Below are 18,682 nucleotides of genomic sequence, written 5' to 3'. Positions count from 1 at the left end.
TCAATATAACTCTTTATCTTGATTAACAGTTTTCCGATGTAATTGGCTGCTTCCACATTGGGGGCATAAATATTTACAATTGTTATATCTTCTTGGTGGACAGTCCCTTTAAGAATGATGTAGTGTCCTTCTATATCTCTGACTACAGTCTTTAATTTAAAATCTAATTTATCTGATATGAGAATCGCTACCCCAGCCTTCTTTTGAAGCTCATTGCTATGAAAGATACTTCATCCCTTCACTTTCAGTCTGGGTGTATGCTTATGTTCAAAATGTATCTCCTGTAGATGACATATGGATGGGTGCTGTCGTTTTATACAATCTGCAACCTTGTGTCATTTTATGGGCACATTTTGGCCATTCATGTTGACAGTGATTATTGAGATATGTTTTTATTGACATTGTGTTACCTGTGAAGTCTTTGTTTCTATAGATTGTCCCCATATATTTCTGTTCAATGATATTCTTAGGATTTTTCCTCTTTTATAAAACCCCCCCTTAGTATTTCCTGCAAAGTCAGCTTGGTGGTTGCATACTCTTTTAAAACTTGCCAGTCTTGGAAGCTCTTTATCTCTCCACCCATTATGAATTTCGGTCTTGCTGGATAAAGTATTCTTGGCTACATGTTCTTCTCATTTAGTGCCTTGAATATGTCTTGCCAGCCCTTTCTGGCTTGCCAGGTTTCTGTGGACAGGTCTGATTTATTCTGATGGGCTTTTCTCTGTACATAAGGAATTTCTTTGCCCTAGCTGCTTTCAAGAACTCCTGTCTACAATTATGATTCATCATTTTCACGATCAGGTGTCTTGAGGTCTTCCTAGAGTCTATGATCTTGTTGGGGAGACCATTCTGCCTCTAGTACACAAACGCTGGTTCCATTCGCGAGACTGGGAAAATTTTCGTGGAGAATTTGTTCAACTATATCTTCCAGTCTTCTTTCTTTCTCCTCCCCCTCAGAGATTCCAATAATTCTGACATTGGAACATTTCATGGCATCATTTATTTCCCTAATTCTGTTTTTGTGGCTTCTAAGCTGTTTGTTCCAGGCTTCTTCCTGCTCCCTTTTCTCTGTTTGTCCTGCAGATCACTAATTCTATCTTCTTCCTCAGTTACCCTAGCTCTTAGAGAATTTAGATTAGATTGGAACTCATTGAGAACATTGTGAACATCATCCCTGGCGGCTTTCAATTCTGCCCTAATCAATTCCATTTTGTCATCAAAGGCTTTCTCCAACCTAGCTATTGCCTGAATAATTGTTAGCCTGAATTCCCTTTCTGACATATTGTCTATGTCCACATGCAATAGCTCTGATGCAGAAGGCCCAGTCTCTGAATTTTTCTTCTGTTGGGCATTCCTCCTCCTAGTCATTTTGGTGAGAGATGGCTGAATGGATGTGTAGCTGATTGTATGGGCCATGGTGCAGGCAAGGTGCACCCTGGAAGACTTCTGAGCAATCAAGAGTCCCCACCAAAAAGAAAGAAAAAAAAAGAAAGAGAGAGAGAGAGAGAGAGAGAGAGAGAGAGAGAAGAAAAAAAAAGAAAGATAAAATAAAAGAAGGCCCAGCCCAAATGGGCCCAAGGTAAGATTTATGAAGTATACAAACAAAAACAGACAAACAAAAAGACTGACAAATGTAGATGACAGGAGAAAAATAAATAAATAAAAGCAAAAAAAAGAACCTCATCAAAAACAACCCCAAGTGTAAGATTTATATACTACCAGGACAAAAACAAATACACAGAAACGCTGGCAGAAGAAAATGATGGGAGAGTGGTTATAAATTCTCAGTGTGGGTGAGGAAGTTTATTTTGATTCTTCCTGGATGTATCTTGATATCTTTCTTAAAGGACTCAACTTTCCTAAGATAAAGGAGGATTAAAAACTGGCTTACCTATAGGGGTAGCATTGATTGGGGAAAGGGGATTACCTTGAAGCTTATCTCTATACAAATATAAAAAAACAAAGAATAAACCAAAATAAAATTAATTTAAATTCAAAGAATTAAAAAAATAGAAAAGCAAAAGAAAAACACAGGTATATGTATCAAAAAGTTCAGGTTAAAAGGTTATTATGGAATTTTATGAACTGGACATTTCATTGTGATGGTAAATAGGTTAAAAAGTTATATATTAAAAAAATGAACCAGAATAGTGGGAACGAATTAAAAATAAAGGTTGTATCTACGAAGTAGTAGTGGTTGTCCTCTTGTCTTTTTTTGTCTTTCTGGCTTTCTGGGGGAGGGGCCTGCTGTGTGGATTTTCAGGGAGTCTTGCTAGAGTTAAGTCCTCCTGCCCCCATCAAGGGGGTGGGCTCTGAGGAAACTGGTTTTTCAGGCTTTTTTTCTCTGAAGGTTTTTTTGTCTGTTTTCTCTCTCCTTGGCAGCTTTTGATGGTTTTTGGAGGTTTAGAGAAAAGCAAACTGCACCCAGACCTCCCTCTCAGAGAGAAGCCTCAGTCTGTTCCCCTCTGGGTGCTCCAGAGCACATAAATTCACCCTGACCCACTGGCAGAGCACATTCCTACTCAGAGTCTCTGGGGACACAGGAACTCCTGCTTGTACTGAAAACCAAGATAGCCATGCTAGAGAGGTCCCAAGCAGCACTGAGAATTTCACGCTGGCCTGGGTAGGGAGTGCTCAGACTCTCTGGCTCTGAGCGCGCGCCAACTGGCACCTGAAGGCACCTCTCTTAGGGAGGGTGTAGGGCACAGCTCAGACTCTGGTAGTGCAGCACGCCCATGGAGAGTGCAAAAGGCTGTGATTCTGCTGGCTGGCAAGGCTCCCTCACCCTCAGCTGTGCTGCCACCCAGACACTCTCAGGCACACCAGCCACTCAGGGACCAAGATCTGGCTTCTTCGCTGCACTCTCTCTGGCTCAGCGCCAGTGGTGGCTGTCCTGGGTTGATGGACTCAAGCCCCTGTCCCTAACCACCCAATTCCCACAATTTCCCCCCAACGATCCTTTGCTCTTTTTGAGTGCTTTCAACCAGAATCCAAGTTAATGCTGGTCCCCAATCGCAGGGCACTCTCGTATTGGGGTATTACTTTCCAATGGGTTGCTTCTGGTGGCTCCCTCCCCCTTTTGTTTATCTTCCTATATCAGTCCAATGTTCCCACTCCACTTTACCTGCCTGCCTACTAGCGTCTTCTGCCCCCATTGAGATCCAGAAGTGTATAATTCTAATCTCAGGCTGATTTCATGGGTGATCAGAGTTCTTTGCCAGGTAATCAGCTCACTTTGGAGTATAGGTTGAAACGGTGCCTCCTCCTACTTCCCCACAAGCTTGTCTCCTCCTACCATTTTGAGTTTATTTTTGTGTATATATGTAAGAAAGTCCTTCAGTTTCCTTCTTTTGCAAGTAGCTGTTCAGTTTTTCCAACATCATTTGATGAAGAGACGATCTTTCCCATTGGATATCCCTACTTTCTTTATAGATTAATTGACCATATAATTGTGGGTTTATTTCTGGGCTTTCTATTCTGTTCCATTGACTATGTGTCTATTTTTATGCCAAGGGCATTGTTTTGATTACTTTTGATTACATTGATATGATTTTAATAAAACCTGACATCTAAAACACCTCCAGTTTTGTTTTTTCAAAATTGTTTTGGCTATTTGGGGTCTTTCGTGGCTCCATATAAATATTAGGATTCCTTCTAGTTCTGTGAAAGTTGCTGTTGGTATCTTGATAGCAACTATTTTAAAACTGCAGATAGCTTTGGGTAGTATATACAATTTAACAATATTTATTCTTCTAATCCACGGTATGGGATGTCTTTCAATTTCTTTCTATCATATTCAATTTCTTTCATCATCATATTTCATGGTTTTCAAGTACAGGTCTTTCACCTCTTTGGTTACGTTTATTCCTAGGGTTTTTTTTTTTTTTAATTATTATTTTTGGTGCAACAGCAAATAAGATTGTTTTATTAATTTCTTTTTGCTACTTCATTATTAGTATATAGAAATGCAACAGATTTCTGTACGCTAATTCTCTATCCTGCAAATTTACTGAATTCATTTATCAATTCTAGTAGTTTTTTGATGGAGTCTTTGGGTTTTCTATATGGAGTATCATGTTATTTGCAAACAGTGAATGTTTTACTTCTTCCTTATGGATGAATGGCTTTTATTTTTTTGTTGGATGGATGGATGGATAGGTGGCTTTTATTACTTTTTGTTGGATGGATGGATGGATGGATAGGTGGCTTTTATTACTTTTTGTTGCCTGATTGCTGTGGCTAGGACTTCCAGTGATATGTTGAATAAAAATGGTGAGAGTGGACATCCTTTCTTGTTCCTGCTCTTAATGGAAAAGCCCCAGGTTTCCCCATTGAGTATGATGTTAGCCATGGGTTTCTCACATGTGACCCTTATTATGTTGAGGTATGTTCCCTCTAAACCTACTTTGCTGAGGATTTTTATCTTGAATGATGTTGTAATTTACCAAAATGTTTTTTATGCCCTCTCTTGAAATGATCATCATTATCTTTTCTCTTATTGAGGTGATGTATCACATTGAACCATTCTTGCATCTCAGCAATAAATTCCACTTGATCATGGTTAATGTTCATTTTAATGTATTATTAGATTCAGTTTGCTAATATTTTGTTGAGGAATTTTGCAACTATTTATCAGAGATATTGCCCTAAAGTTCTTTTTGTGATGTCTTTACCTGATTTTGTTTGTTGGTAGTTTTTGATTACTGATTCAATTCCATTCTGGATAACTGCTCTTTTCAAATTTTCTATTTCTTCCTGCTTCAGTTTTGCAAGGTAACATTTCTAGGAATTCATCCATTTCCTCTAGGTTGTCCAATTTGTTGGCATATAAGTTTTCAAAATATTCTCTTACAATCATTTGCATTTCTATGCTCTTGGGTGTTTTTTTTTATCATTTCTGATTTTGAGTCCTCTTTTTTTTTTAATGAGTGTGGACTAGGTGTTTATCAATTTAGAGCCAGCTCCTGATTCCACTGCTCTGTTCTATTGTTTAAGTTTCTGTATTTTTTATTTCTGCTCTAGTCTTTATTATTTCCTTCCTTATGCTTGTTATGGTTTTGCTTTTTTTTTTTTTTTAAGATTTTATTTATTTAAGAGATCACAAGCAGGCAGAGAGGCAGGCAGAGAGAGTGGGGGGAGCAGGCTCTCCGCTCAGCAGAGAGCCCGATGTGGGGCTCGATCCCAGGACCCTGGGACCATGACCTGAGCAGAAGGCAGAGGCTTTCACACACTGAGCCACCTAGGTACCCCTTGTTATGGGTTTTGTTTGTTCTTTTTATAGCCCCTTTGTGTTTAGAGTTAGATTCTTTATTTGAGATGTTTCTTGCTTCTTTAAGCTAGCAATTTTTATCTCCATATAATTTTTTCTTTTTTCTTTGATTTCTTGGTTGACCCATTCATTGTTTAATAGTATGTTATTCAACCTCCATGAATCTGTGCTCTTTCCAGATTTTTTTCTTGTGGCTTATTTCTAATTTCATAGTGCTGTACTCAGAAAAGATGTATGGTATGACTTTGATCTTTTGAATCTGTTCAGATTTATTTTGTGGTCTAATATGTGATATATTCGGGAGGATGTACCATGTGCACTTTAAAAGAATCTGTATTCTGGTATTTAAGGAGGAATGTTCTGTTTTTTTGTTTGTTTGTTTGTTTAATCGTGTCCAATTAGCCATCATTAGTTTTTGATGTGGTGTTCCACAATTCATTAGTTGTGTATAACACACAGTGCTCATCACTACATGTGCCCTTCTTAATACCCATTATGCAATTACCCTATCCTTTAACCCCCCCGCCCTTCCATAACGCTGTTTGTTTCCTGCAGTCCAGAGTCTCTCACGGTTTGTCCTTCACTCTGATTTCTTCCCATTCAGTTTTCCCTCCCTTACGCTCTGGTCCTCTGTGCTATTCCCTATGTTCCACATATGAGCAAAGCCATATGATAATTGTCTTGCTCTGACTGACTTATTTCACTTAGCATAACCCCTCCAGTTCCATCCAAATCTATGCAAATTGTGGGTATTCATCTTTTCCATTGGCTGAGTAATATTCCATTTTATATATGAACCACATCTTCTTTATACATTCATTTATTGAACGACACTTCAGCTCCTTCCAGTTTGGCTATTGTGGACACTGCTGCTATGAACACTAATTGGGGTGCATGTGTCCCTTCTTTTCACTACATCTGAATCTTTGGGGTAAACACCTACTAGCACAATTGCTGGGTCATAAGGTAGCTCTATTTTTAACTCCTTGAGGAAACTCCATACTGTTTTCCAGATTGGCTGTATCAGCTTGCATTCCGACCAACAGCGTAAGAGGATTTCTTGACATCCTCGCCACTTGCTGTTTCCTGTCTTCTTAATCTTTGCCATTCTAACTGGTATAAGGTGGTATCTCATTGTGGTTTTGATTGGTATTTCCCTGATAGCTAGTGATGCTGAACATTTTTTCATGTGTCTGTTAGCTATTTGTATGTCTTCTTTGGAGAAGTGTCTGTTCATATCTTCTACTTATTTATTGACTGGATTGTTTGTTTTTTGTGTGTTGAGTTTGGAAAGTTCTTTATAGATCCTGGATACCAGTCCTTTATCTGTAATGTCATTTGCAAATATCTTCTCCCATACCATGGTTTGTCTCTTAGTTTTGTTGACTGTTTCCCTTGCTGTGCAAAAGCTTTTTATCTTGATGAAGTCCCAATAGTTCATTTTTCCTTTTCTTTCTTTTGCCTTTAGAGATGTGTCTTGAAAGAAGTCAACGTGGCCAAATGCCAAAGAGATTACTGCCTATGTTCTCCTCTAGGATTTTGATGAATTTCTCTCTCACATTTAGGTCTTTCGTCCATTTTGAGTTTATCTTGTATATGGTATAAAGAGAATGGCCCAGTTTCATTTCATTCTTCTGCATGTAGCTGTCCAATTCTCCCCATCAACATTTATCGAAGAGACTTTCTTTTTCCCCATTGGGTATTTTTTCCTGCTTCGTCGAAGATTAGTTGACCATAGAGTAGAGGGTTCATTTCTGGAGTCTCTATTCTGTTCCATTGATTTATGTGTCCTACTTTTGTGCCAATACCATGGTATCTTGTTGATCACAGTTTTGTAACATAGCTTGAAATCAGACATTGTGGTGCCTTCAGCTTTGGTTTTCTTCTTCAACAATCCTCTGGGGTTCTCCTATATGTGTTGTGTGGGCCTTGCAGTTGTGTCCTGGTCACTTTTTCTTTTAATCCAGTTATTTGCAGAGGTTCTCTTTGCCTGTTGTGGGCAGTGTTTTGGGTTTCCAGTTGAGGTGCACAATTTTAACACCTAGGGTTTCCACAGGGCCTGCTGCCAATGGGCCTGATGCCAACCCAGCCTTGCAAAATGCCTGGGTCAGGAGACAGTGTTGCCAAGGTTTGTGCAGGTCTTTTGGGGAGGGGATCTGCAGTACGGGGACTGAGGCAAACGTGACTTGGAAGAGTGGATCCCCCAAAGCACAAGGGAGTGGGCAAGGCTTGGTGTTACCAAGTTAGGTAGTGTATATCAGTACTTGGCTACCTCACACAGCTGGCCATGTGTTTATGCTGGGGGGTGGAAGAGGCAAATGTTACCCGCAGTCCCCTTTGTTCCTGTAAAAATCCCTCAGCAATCCCTGCTCCTCTAGGACCTGCTCCAAAATAAATAAACTGCTCTCCCTTTCACTCCTAATTCCATACATCAATATATACATTCCATACATCAATATAAAGTGACCTCTTTTCATAATTCTTCCCATCTTAGATTTATCTTTTTATTGCAACCCCTGCTTTTTTGATGAGAGTAATTTCATTTTGTCTCACCCAACCTTTTATGTTCAACATTATTGTACCATTTTATTTGATTTAAATTTCTTTATATACAAAGAAAATTAATGGATTTTGCATTAAATCCTCAATGAAACTAAGAGAGATAAGACTATTTTCATTTACTGTTATTACATCTGATCTAATTTGTCACCTTAGTTCTGCTGTTTTTAGATATCCTTGGTATTTTTCTACTTTCTATGTCTTTTTTAAAAAAAATTATCTTTTGTATAATATACTATTCTAACCTAATAGTTATTTTAAAGCATTTCATAAAAATTTTTTAATTTATGTAAGTATATCAGAATATTTTAAAAATAATTCTAGATATCCATTTGTAGAAGAGAAAAACTTCTGAGTTCAGGATATTCCTTATTTCCTTCCTCAAACATGTACTTTACTTAATGTAAACATTTTTAAAATTTAATAGTAATTTAAAATTTAAAAACTAAAAATTTTTAATTTCAAGAAAATAAAAATGTATAAATTCAAAAAGTCCAACATTCAAATGATATATAATTACATTAGATAAAATAATGAGCAATAAATTTTCTCCCATTACTGGCTGGGAAGTTCAGCTCATCCAGCCTACCTAAAAATGGTTTTCTTTCTTTCTTTTTTTTTTTTTTAAGTTTTTATTTATTTGAGAGAAGGAGAGAGAAGCATGAGCCAAGGGGAAGGGCAGAGGGAGAGGGAGAAGCAGACTCTGCTGAGCAGGGAGTCCCCATGTGGGGCTCAATCCCAGGACCCTGAGATCATGACCTGAGACAGATACAGTCACTTAACTGACTGAGCCACACAGATGCCCCCTCAACCTCCTAAAATTCTTGAGTTATTTTTTAAATCTTAGCCTCAACTATTTGGTATGCATTATTAAGCAATTTTACAAAGTTAACCGGATGGCATAGTTTTCAAGATATTAAAGGTCTGAAAATTTACCTTGGTATATGAATAAAAATTTATTTATAAAATATGAGGGCATAACCTTTTTCTGAAGTGCACTAGACACAATTCTTGTGCTCTGTAACACATTTTTCCAAAATCTGAAGCTTACTTAATTGCCTAATGCTGTTTTTCTTCTCCCTGAAAACTGGCTAGGTTTTTATCTTTAGTTTTGAAATACAAACATGAGGTCTTATTACTTTCTTTATTAATTTTATATTTGGTAGGCCCTTGATTTGCAATACCCATTCATTTGTGTTTCAGATTTTTAAGTTCTCCTTATACTCTCAAAAATAACATCTGATCCATCTGTCCTCATTATTTATTCATAAGTTGGATCTATGTGATCTGACCTCAGCGGCTCAGAGTTCAATAAATTATATCCTTTATATTCTAAGTGATATTCATATTACTAAATACTTTGTTATACCAAAATATGCTTTGACTTCCAACAAATATTTTCCTGGTCATTTTTATGCCATTATTGTGTTATCCTGGCCTTTTCAATTTTATGAACTAAATTATAATTATGTTCAATATACTGCACATACTGATTTTAGATGAGACTAACATTTGAAATTGTAACAATTACAAAGTTTCAAAGATTCGAACATGACTCTGAGTTATCACTCAGTATCATCCATGGGGAAGAAGCATCTTCTTGGCATATTGTTCACTCTGACAGTCTTACTGACTGAAATCTAAGCCTAAAATCCAGCTTAATTTCTCTTCTCACAGAGAAAAAATGCCTTGTTCTCAACTCACCAGTTCATTTCTTTAAACATATATGAAGAAAGACACTTATTTTTCATCAGTAACATGAATGTAAGTAAGAATATCCAAATGAAGGCCACTGAAATGGACTGATGAAGACTTTCTTTACACTTTGAGTACTTAATATTTAGACTAAGCTTTTTGAATATTTAGACTGAAGTAAATCACATATTTCAGAATTCATATAATATAAAAATAACACAAAAGCGCAACTTTGAAAGCCAAAAATAAAGCCAAATTTCAATTCCAGCCAGACTTTTTAAAAAACAAAACAAAACACATATATTGTGCACTTTGAAAAGCCTCTACTTTATGTATTACACTATAATACTTACAAGCTGATGTTCTAATAGTTGGATTTTTTCATCTTTTTTCTTTATTTCCTCTTTAAGTTGTTTTATTTCATTTAATAAATCTTCATTCTGAAATATTTTTAAAAATTAACAAGCATTAAATCAACAATGAATATTGAATAATGAATGGTTTTTGTTAAGGGGAAATTATGGGGAAAACTCTTCTTAAATATGCCAGCAATTAACCTATACACAAACAAAACAAACAAAAACCCATTTTGGTCTTCTAAGAACTCATAGTGTAGGGGGGGGTCCTGGCTGGCTCAGTTGGTTAAGCATCTGCTTTCAGCTCAGATCATGATCTTAGGATCCTGGAATGGAGCCCCGAGTGGGGCTTGATGTTCAGTGAGGAGTCTGCTTGTCCCTCTTCCTCTGCCCCTCACCCCATTCATGTTCTCTCTGTTTCTCTCTCAAATAAATAAATAAAATCTTAAAAAAGAACAAATTCATAGTGTAATGGAGTCCAACATGTGAAAAATGAACAATAATAACAACACAGGTAACATTCATTAAGTACTTTTCAAATGCTATAAACAAAGTACTTTTAGATATCTAAGCATCTGATCCTGAGTATGACCCTGAGACCCTGAGGTAGATATTATTATCCCCCTTTACAGATAGGGAAACAGGAAAAAAGGCCAATAGTAAAATAAATTACAGATAAGACAGTTACTTCAGGCAAATTTAAAGGGATGTATGAGAGTTGCCTATCAAAAATAATGCAGGGCACAACAAACAGAAAACAGCATAATTAAAGGCACAGAGTCATTTCACAGCTGGTTCAGAAATCTGCAGAAATATAAATATGCCTGGTAGGGTAACAGGGAGATTTTTTTCCCATGAGCCACCTTCCTGAGAACTGCCTGACTCAAAGACAAAATACCCTGTCAATTTAGTCTATTAAGAAATTCCTAATAGTATTAAACAGAAACCTACTGTCAAGTAAAGCAGGGATCCAGTTGTATTTCCAAGTGTAAATTATCTTTACCTTATAGTTAGTCCACTATGTTTACTACTATTGAATTATCCAGAAATATATACTGAGGCAAGAGTACAGCAAGGAAATAAGGATATGTACACGTGAATGATATATCTTTCTAGAGAGAAAAATATGTGTAAGTAAATATAATGTGTTGTTACTGAGCAAAGTATACCATCTCTTGCAGATACACCAGGAACAAACACAAAATAATGCAGTCTCTTTAAAAAGAAATCAGAAACAGACATTTTATAAAGGCTTTAACATAACATATAAGTATCACAAAAATGGGGACAAAAAATTTTTGTAATGTTATGTATACTGAATTTGATAAAACTGTTCATTATATATAAAAAATGATTTCCAGTTGAATTTAAAGAGCTTAACTTTTTAAATCATAAATCAAGACCAAAAAATGAGATAAAGAGATTGCAGATCATGAATACATGTTTAAACTTTTAAGCTATGTGGCAAATGAATCTATTAAGGAACAATAAGTATATTTGATTATATAAAACTTTAAAGCATGTATACAATTAATATTAAAGTAAAAAGCTGGTGAAAACCTATGCAAATATGACAAAGAATTTATACTTAAGTATATTAAGAGCCTGTTCAAACATACAGGATTGTTTTCTAGGCCCCACATAAGACTGTTCTCACAAATATGTAGGTAATTGGTAAAATGTTCTATATGACTTGTTGAAGAAATACAAATTCAAGTATTAAGGTATTATTTTATAGGTATTAAGTTGAAGAGAGAAATATTCAATGCGATTAATAAAATTGCAGAAAAAAATGGTACACTATCAGACATCAAAACTGGCCTTTCTTGACAAACATACAGCTCTACATTGAAGAGTCTTAAAAATTCTTACACTCTGCCTCAGTTGTCCCAGTCCTGGAAGCTATGCCAAAGAAACAATCCTAAGTATGGAAAAACCTACAAGAAGGTATTATCTAAAAGTTTACAAATTTATCAGTGTCCAAAAAGGGGGTAACTGAAATACAAGGTAGCAATCTGATGAAATACTATGTAGCCATCATTCAGTCATTGCTAGGTCCCACTAGTGTTGGAGGAAAGGGACCTGAAAATGAAATTCAAATACAATGTGATAACATATTAACAGCCAACATGTATATAGTTATAATATAATTAACTTTATTACAGGCACTGCTCTAAGGATTTTACACATAAAGATGGGCAAAAACATATCAGGAAATGGGTAACTCTAGTGAAGTCTTAAAGGATGAGTAAAAAGTTACGAATACACAGAAGTGTTGTCAGGCTCTGGATTTTAAAGTAAGAGATTCTCAGTATGATACAACAATACAGAGGTGAAGGCAAGCATAGGACAGAGTATTTGGAGAATTACAAGCAGTGATGTTGTTACACAAAGGCTGTAGTGAAGAGTACGTACCAATATGGGTAGTAAACTGGGCAGGAGCTAAATCATAGAGGGCCATGAACATCAAGCATGGCCTAAAAAAGCCAGGGAAGTGATAGTGCATTTGAGATGTCTTTAACAGCTGCTTGGAGAACAAACTTGACAACCACAACCAAATTAGACTTAGGAAATTTATTACTAAGATGTCATACTTCATATGACAGTAGGAGCCTGACCTAAGAGAATGATAATAGGGAGAAGAAGGAAGAGCAAGAATCAAAATTAGGAGAATTTGGTGACTGTCTCCATGTGAAAGAACACAAGAGGCAGTCAAGAGTAATTTCCTATATTTCTAGCTTGGGTGATATGGTGATTAGTACTGCCACCAAAAGAAATGGGGAATAAAGGAGGAAAAACACATTCAAAGGGGAATACTTGTGAGTTAGTTTTAGATATACTGTTAGAAGTACCTGTGGGTAACTGGATCACCAAGTATGAAAGGGAAACTATATATGTTATCAATGTATATGCCATATATGAAATAATGACAGTAAAAAGGTCAAAGAGAACTGGACAAAATATATAAATCTCTATTCTAAAGAAGAAAAGGAACCTACAAAGGAAATTGGAAAATGGGAAAATGTTAAGGAGTATAAGAAATTTTAGAGACAGGGGCGCCTGGGTGGCTCAGTGGGTTAAAGCCTCTGCCTTCAGCTCAGGACACGATCCCAGGGTCCTGGAATCGAGCCTCGCATCGGCTCTCTGCTCAGTGGGAATCCTGCTGTCCCCCTCACCCCCACCTGCCTCTGCGCCTACTTGTGATCTCTCTCTGTCAAATAAATAAATAAATAAATAAATAAAATCTTAAAAAAAAAAAATTTTAGAGACAAATGACATAAAAATCAAGGATAAAGCTTTTAAGACAACAGTCACACCAAATGTTTATACATTAAAACAAGTAACTGCTTTCATCTTTCCAAGTTTCCATGTTAACTGGAAAAAGGTTTAAGGAGAGTCAAGGAAAGGTTTATTTGGTTTACTAAATTTATGACAAATTTATGATAGAGAAATTTATAAACCGATAATGAAGAGAAAGTAAAGAAAGCACACTGATGAGAGATGAGTGAGGAGGAGGTAGTTAGGTCCTTAACAGCAGCAGAAGATAGTCAAGAACCTAACAAATGGTGGTCTTCCACAGCACAGTGGCCATTTTTGTCCTATAACTGGAACAAAGTGAATGAGAATGATTAACAGATACAGGTAAATCAGAAGGCAGGAAGGCAGGTAGCAGATCTTGTTTGATGAATACAAGGCCACCTACAGAAAATGAGAAGAATGGCTGAGAATGAGGCTTGAAGAGAGTGGTCCATGTTGAGACTAGCTCATCAAGGAAATGGGAGAGGAAGCTGTCCTAAGATAAAAGATTAGAGACATGGCATGTCCAGTGGAGATTTTAGTTTCTAAACTTGCAATGATACAAGTCACCATATTTTTATCACTTGAAACTGTACTACTAAACCATCTTGAATGAACAGGGGACATAACTGGGAACATAACTGCAGACCTGCTGATTTAGAATACTATACACACCCACAATAGGGTGGAAGCACAGCAATGGGAAGAAATTTGTGCAAGAACAGTTAAGATAACATGTTGAAAAATTAAGCCTCGATAACCAGATGTGACTATTAATCCTACAGTCTCTTTTGATTTTGGTTGTTTTAGACATAATCTTGTTATCAAATAAGTCACAAATAAGTCACCCCACATCCTACAAGAAAATTATGCTTCTCTGACCTCTAATAACACCACTTGCTACTTGACTTGCTATGGAAGTGAAATACGCAACATGCAAGCAGAATCTACATGTGGTTCTGGCAATGTTCTTTTCCCTCAGGTATAAAAACATATTCCAGGATAGGGGCTGATCCTTCAGCTTAGGTCCCAGAATGAAGAGGAAGCATAGAGTCCTAGCTGATCTACAGTCAATATGTAACATATTGAAAAATAACAAGTGAGAAATACATTTTTGTCATTATAAGCCACCAATATTTCAAGATAGACTGTTGACTAGCAAACCCTGAAAATAGAATACAAAAGAAAAAAAATAATTTTACTTGGAAACATTAAACCAAGAATGCTTTAGGTGATTAAGAAATAGGTATTTCAGAAATAACTGCAAAAGAAAAGAGCTTTTTTTCTTTTTTCTTTAAAGACTTTATTTATTTATTTGAAAGAGAGAGATTCAGAGAATGAGCTGGGGGAAGGGCAGTGGAAAAAGCACACTCTCCACAATGCAGAGAGCCTGACACAGAACTCGATCCCAGGACCCTGGGATCATGACCTGAGCTGAAGGCAGACACTTAATCAACTGAGTCACAAAAGCACCCAGAAAAGAGTTTTTTTCAACTAAAAAGGAAAATTATAAAAAACACATTTTCAAAAACTAAAATGTATCCATTTTCTATAATTATATTTTTAAACATGGGAAGAGATAAATTAATCTCATTTTCCATATATCTTTTCAATGTTGTGATTACATATGAGGAGTACCTGTGAGTCATTTTAATTGGTAATTATATTTTAAAAACTGCTATTCATAATTATCAAAAAGAACTTAAAAATTTAATAATTTCTTGATTTAAGAAAAAGAACTGGTATAGGATTGGTATATTATTGGTATAGGATACCTATAATAGAAAGACAAATAATTGTCCAACTGATAAAATACATTCAAATTAAAGTACCACGGTGATATTATTTTAATTTAGTAAGGTAACAAAAGTTAAAAGCAGACCGAAGTAAAACTCAACATAGCAAAGTTTCAGATTTTAATATATTTATTATTAAATATTTTAGTTGTTACTGCTTTATAATTTTAGTAACAAAATAATTTTGAAAAATTTAGCATGACTCCTAATCATACCTTATATATTTGATCACCATCTTCTGGTTCTGGACTGGATGGCAATGAGAGTTGAATATCATGCAGTGAACCACTTCCATCATGCTGTCAGAAGAGAAGGAAAACATGAGATTAACACATTAACTGAAGATACTCATTTCAACCTGAATTCACCCCATCCAAATGCTAGCATGGAAAAGAACAAACAGGAAATACGATTTCAGAAATCTCCTTTTCATCCCTACATACAGGTAGAAGAAAAGGTAGAAAAGCAAGAAAGAGAGTTAGGGCAAGAGTCATTTATGGAAGTAAGTAAGATACTACATGAGTGGATGAAGCAAGAAACCTTTGAAAGTTTTAGAGTGGGAAAAAGAATAAGGAAATTTTCCTAGAAAATTTGAAGATTATATCACCTACAAGAAATACAAAATGAAAGTCAAATTAAATATGCTTTAGTTTAGATACAGTTTTTTGAGTATTTCTTTTTTAGTCAGAAACAATAACCCAACAAGGAGTGGCCACAAAAGTCATTTGATTAAAAATACTAGACAGGAGTATAGACATTGCATGACTCGATTTATATGAAGCCTGAGAGTAAGAAAAACTAATTTATAGTGCTAGAAATAAGAACAGGGATTGAGTCAGGGGAATGGGGCTACTGACTGGGAATGAGCATTAGGGAATCTATTAGGATGCTGGAAATGTTGTCTTGACTCTATGGTGGTTATGTGGATAAGTACATATGAAAAGTTCAAGTAGTACACTTAATATTGGTATACCTTCAGCACCTTACTGAGATGTATGCTACCCTTTAACAGAAGTTGCAAAAATTAAACTACTCATTCTTAAATGAAATAACAAAAATAACAAGAATTAAGGCCTACTCCTTGCTGAGCTGGTGAGGAATTACCAACTAAGAAATGGCATGTTAAATAACTCACAGACAACTCTGAGAAAGATGAACCAGTAAAGAATATGCCTGGGATGATGGTGAGGGACAAGCCCCCAACCAAGGCAGCACAAGAGTGGGTAGAGATCAGGTTTGTTCACATGGTACCTAACTGCCTTGGGACAACCACTGAATCAACAACCTTCAGTACTGCTACCATCACAATCCTCTTCAGACATACCTGTCCTGAGGACATCTCCTAGACCATAGGAATGTCCTGTATTAAAGAAGAGTGTTAAAGTAGAAGATATAAGCATGTAGGTCATTTTCTTCTTTATTTACTATACTGTACACCACTGAATCAGAATCTCTAGGTATGGCATCTATAAATGTGTATTTCGTAAAGTCAATAGGTAATTATTGACTGACAGCAAAAAAAAAAGCATTTGTCAAAGCTATAAGAAATAAATTTATATTTTTACTGGTGATGTCATATGGATACTAAGAATTTGACCTGAGAGGAGGCAATATCCTAATGAATAACAAATGTCTTTAGAACACCGCATTAAATGTTTAAAATAAAAAAGAAAGAAATTTTACAAGATTCATCTGGGTAAAGCTTCATCTCTGCTATAAATACCTTGACATATAAAAACAGTCCTACATATAACTATATATTTGAGAAAAGAGGAACTGTAAAATCTGACTTATTTTCAGACATCTCAATTATCTTTCTGCCCACTGCAAAGCAGGAACCCCAAAGAATAGACAGAACACAAGTATACACCACTTTTGTCTTGGACATTGTTATAGCTGTGGAAAATAAGTAGCAGAAGAGGAAAAATAAAACATCAGCTTTTAGGTGCAGGAACAAAAAGGGCATCCCCAGGTGAAGAGAAAATATCAGGGAGACCATAAAGTACTAACTCAGGAAAGTGACTCTGAAAAGCTGTATGTAACTTTCTAGGTTCACCTCTCAGCAGCACTTGGCTTCAATCTGATCCTAAACAGTATATCAAAGACTCTGAGAAATAATATCAGACCATTGCCCAGACCCAATCTAGCCTCTGAAAGATGTATACTAAGAACATATCTGACAGGGTGCCTGGGTGGCTCAGCGGGTTAAAGCCTCTGCCTTCAGCTCGGGTCATGATCCCAGAGTCCTGGGATCGAGCCCCAGATCAATCAGGCTCTCTGCTCAGCAAGGAGCCTGCTTCCCTCTCTCTCTGGACCTGCTTCTCTGACTACTTGTGATCTCTGTCTGTCAAATAAATAGATAAAATCTTTATATTTAAGTTTATATATTATTTATATATATTTATATAAAAATATTATATATTATTATATATTTATATATAATAGTACTTTATTTTTTATATATATATATATATATATATATATATATATATATAAAAGAACATATCTGACAAACATGGTAAAAAGGCTTTGAAACAGAACTGATTATAACCATAATCCAAACATAGCTGGCTAGTTGGAAATTATAGCTTGAATCTAACCAGAGTGTTTATCTGCTTTTAAAATTAAAACAAAAACCCCAAGAAATCCCACAGTATTCTCCATATCATTTAAACAAAATTAAGTGTCATAAAACATGCAAAGATCTAAGGTAAAACCCAAAGCTACTCAACCTACAAACAAGGAAAACCTGAACTTCACACAGGAAAAGAATCAACAAACACCAGTGCCAAAACAAGACAGAAGTTGGAATTAATTGAAAGAGATTTTAAAAGGGCTGTTATAAAAATTCTCCCAAAGTAAGAGAGAACTCTTGAAGGGAATAGGAAGAGAAAGTCTGAGCAAAAACACAGGATATGGGAAATATATAAAGTGGAATTTTAAAACTGAAAAGATTCAATAATCAAATTTTAAAATGCACCAGCAGGACTAAATACCAGAATTTGAGATAACAGACTGAACTTGAAGACAGATCAACAGAAATCATGCAATCTGAGCCAAGGAGAAAAACACACTAGAAGGAAAAAATAATAATAATACTGGGGTGGGAGGTTGGGGGAACCAGGTGGTGGGTATTAGGGAGGGCACGTATTGCATGGAGCACTGGGTGTGGTACAAAAACAATGAATACTATTACACTGAAAAGAAATTAAAAAAAAAAAAAAGAATACAAAAATAATAATAATAATACTATGAGTGACTCTATGTACACAAATTTGACAACTTACATGTAATGGAGAAATTACTCAAAACCACAGATTGTCAAAACTCACCCCAAATGAAACAGATAACCTGAGGAGATCTGTGATTATTAATAAATTTAATTCATATTTTAAAACTTCTGTAAAAGAAATACTGAAGGCCAGATGTTTTCCTAGCAAATTCTTCCAAAGTTTAAAGGAATTATATCAGTTCTATATAATCTCTTAGGGAAAATATAAATCACAAGTTAGAAAATTAATCAAATTGAGTTAATGAGCCTTTGGGTGCCTGGAAACGACAGGTGTTGGCAAGGATGTGGAGAAAGGGGATCCCTCAAACATTGTTGGTGGGAATGCAAGTTGGTGTAGCCACTTTGGAAAACAGTATGGAGAGTCCTCAAAAAATTAAAAATAGTTACATTAAGATTCTGCAATTGCACTACTATTTAC

General features: G+C 35.8%; 1 protein-coding gene across 11 annotated transcripts in view; it reads right to left on the bottom strand.

Annotated features, from left to right (window-relative positions):
- The window catches only part of CCSER2 (coiled-coil serine rich protein 2), a 190,455-nt gene that overhangs the window by 35,678 nt on the left and 136,095 nt on the right, over positions 1 to 18,682 (bottom strand). For 10 of the 11 annotated variants that reach the window (XR_006607719.1, XM_045083575.1, XM_045083574.1 and 7 more), the window contains 2 exons: positions 15,188 to 15,271; positions 9,877 to 9,963 (listed from right to left, as the gene is read on the bottom strand). Coding sequence is in view for 9 of the 11 variants with exons in the window: in XM_045083575.1 (XP_044939510.1) it covers positions 9,877 to 9,963; positions 15,188 to 15,271 (171 nt within the window). In the remaining 2 variants the exon portion in view is untranslated. Of the gene's footprint in view, positions 1 to 9,876; positions 9,964 to 15,187; positions 15,272 to 18,682 lie in introns of those variants that run through there. The other variant, XM_045083579.1, reaches the window with a different exon arrangement.

Source organism: Mustela putorius, unplaced genomic scaffold, assembly GCF_011764305.1.
Source record: "Mustela putorius furo isolate JIRA1106 unplaced genomic scaffold, ASM1176430v1.1 tig00000698_pilon_pilon_pilon, whole genome shotgun sequence".
NCBI lineage: Eukaryota > Metazoa > Chordata > Mammalia > Carnivora > Mustelidae > Mustela > Mustela putorius.
This window is presented reverse-complemented; position numbering and strand designations above follow the sequence as displayed.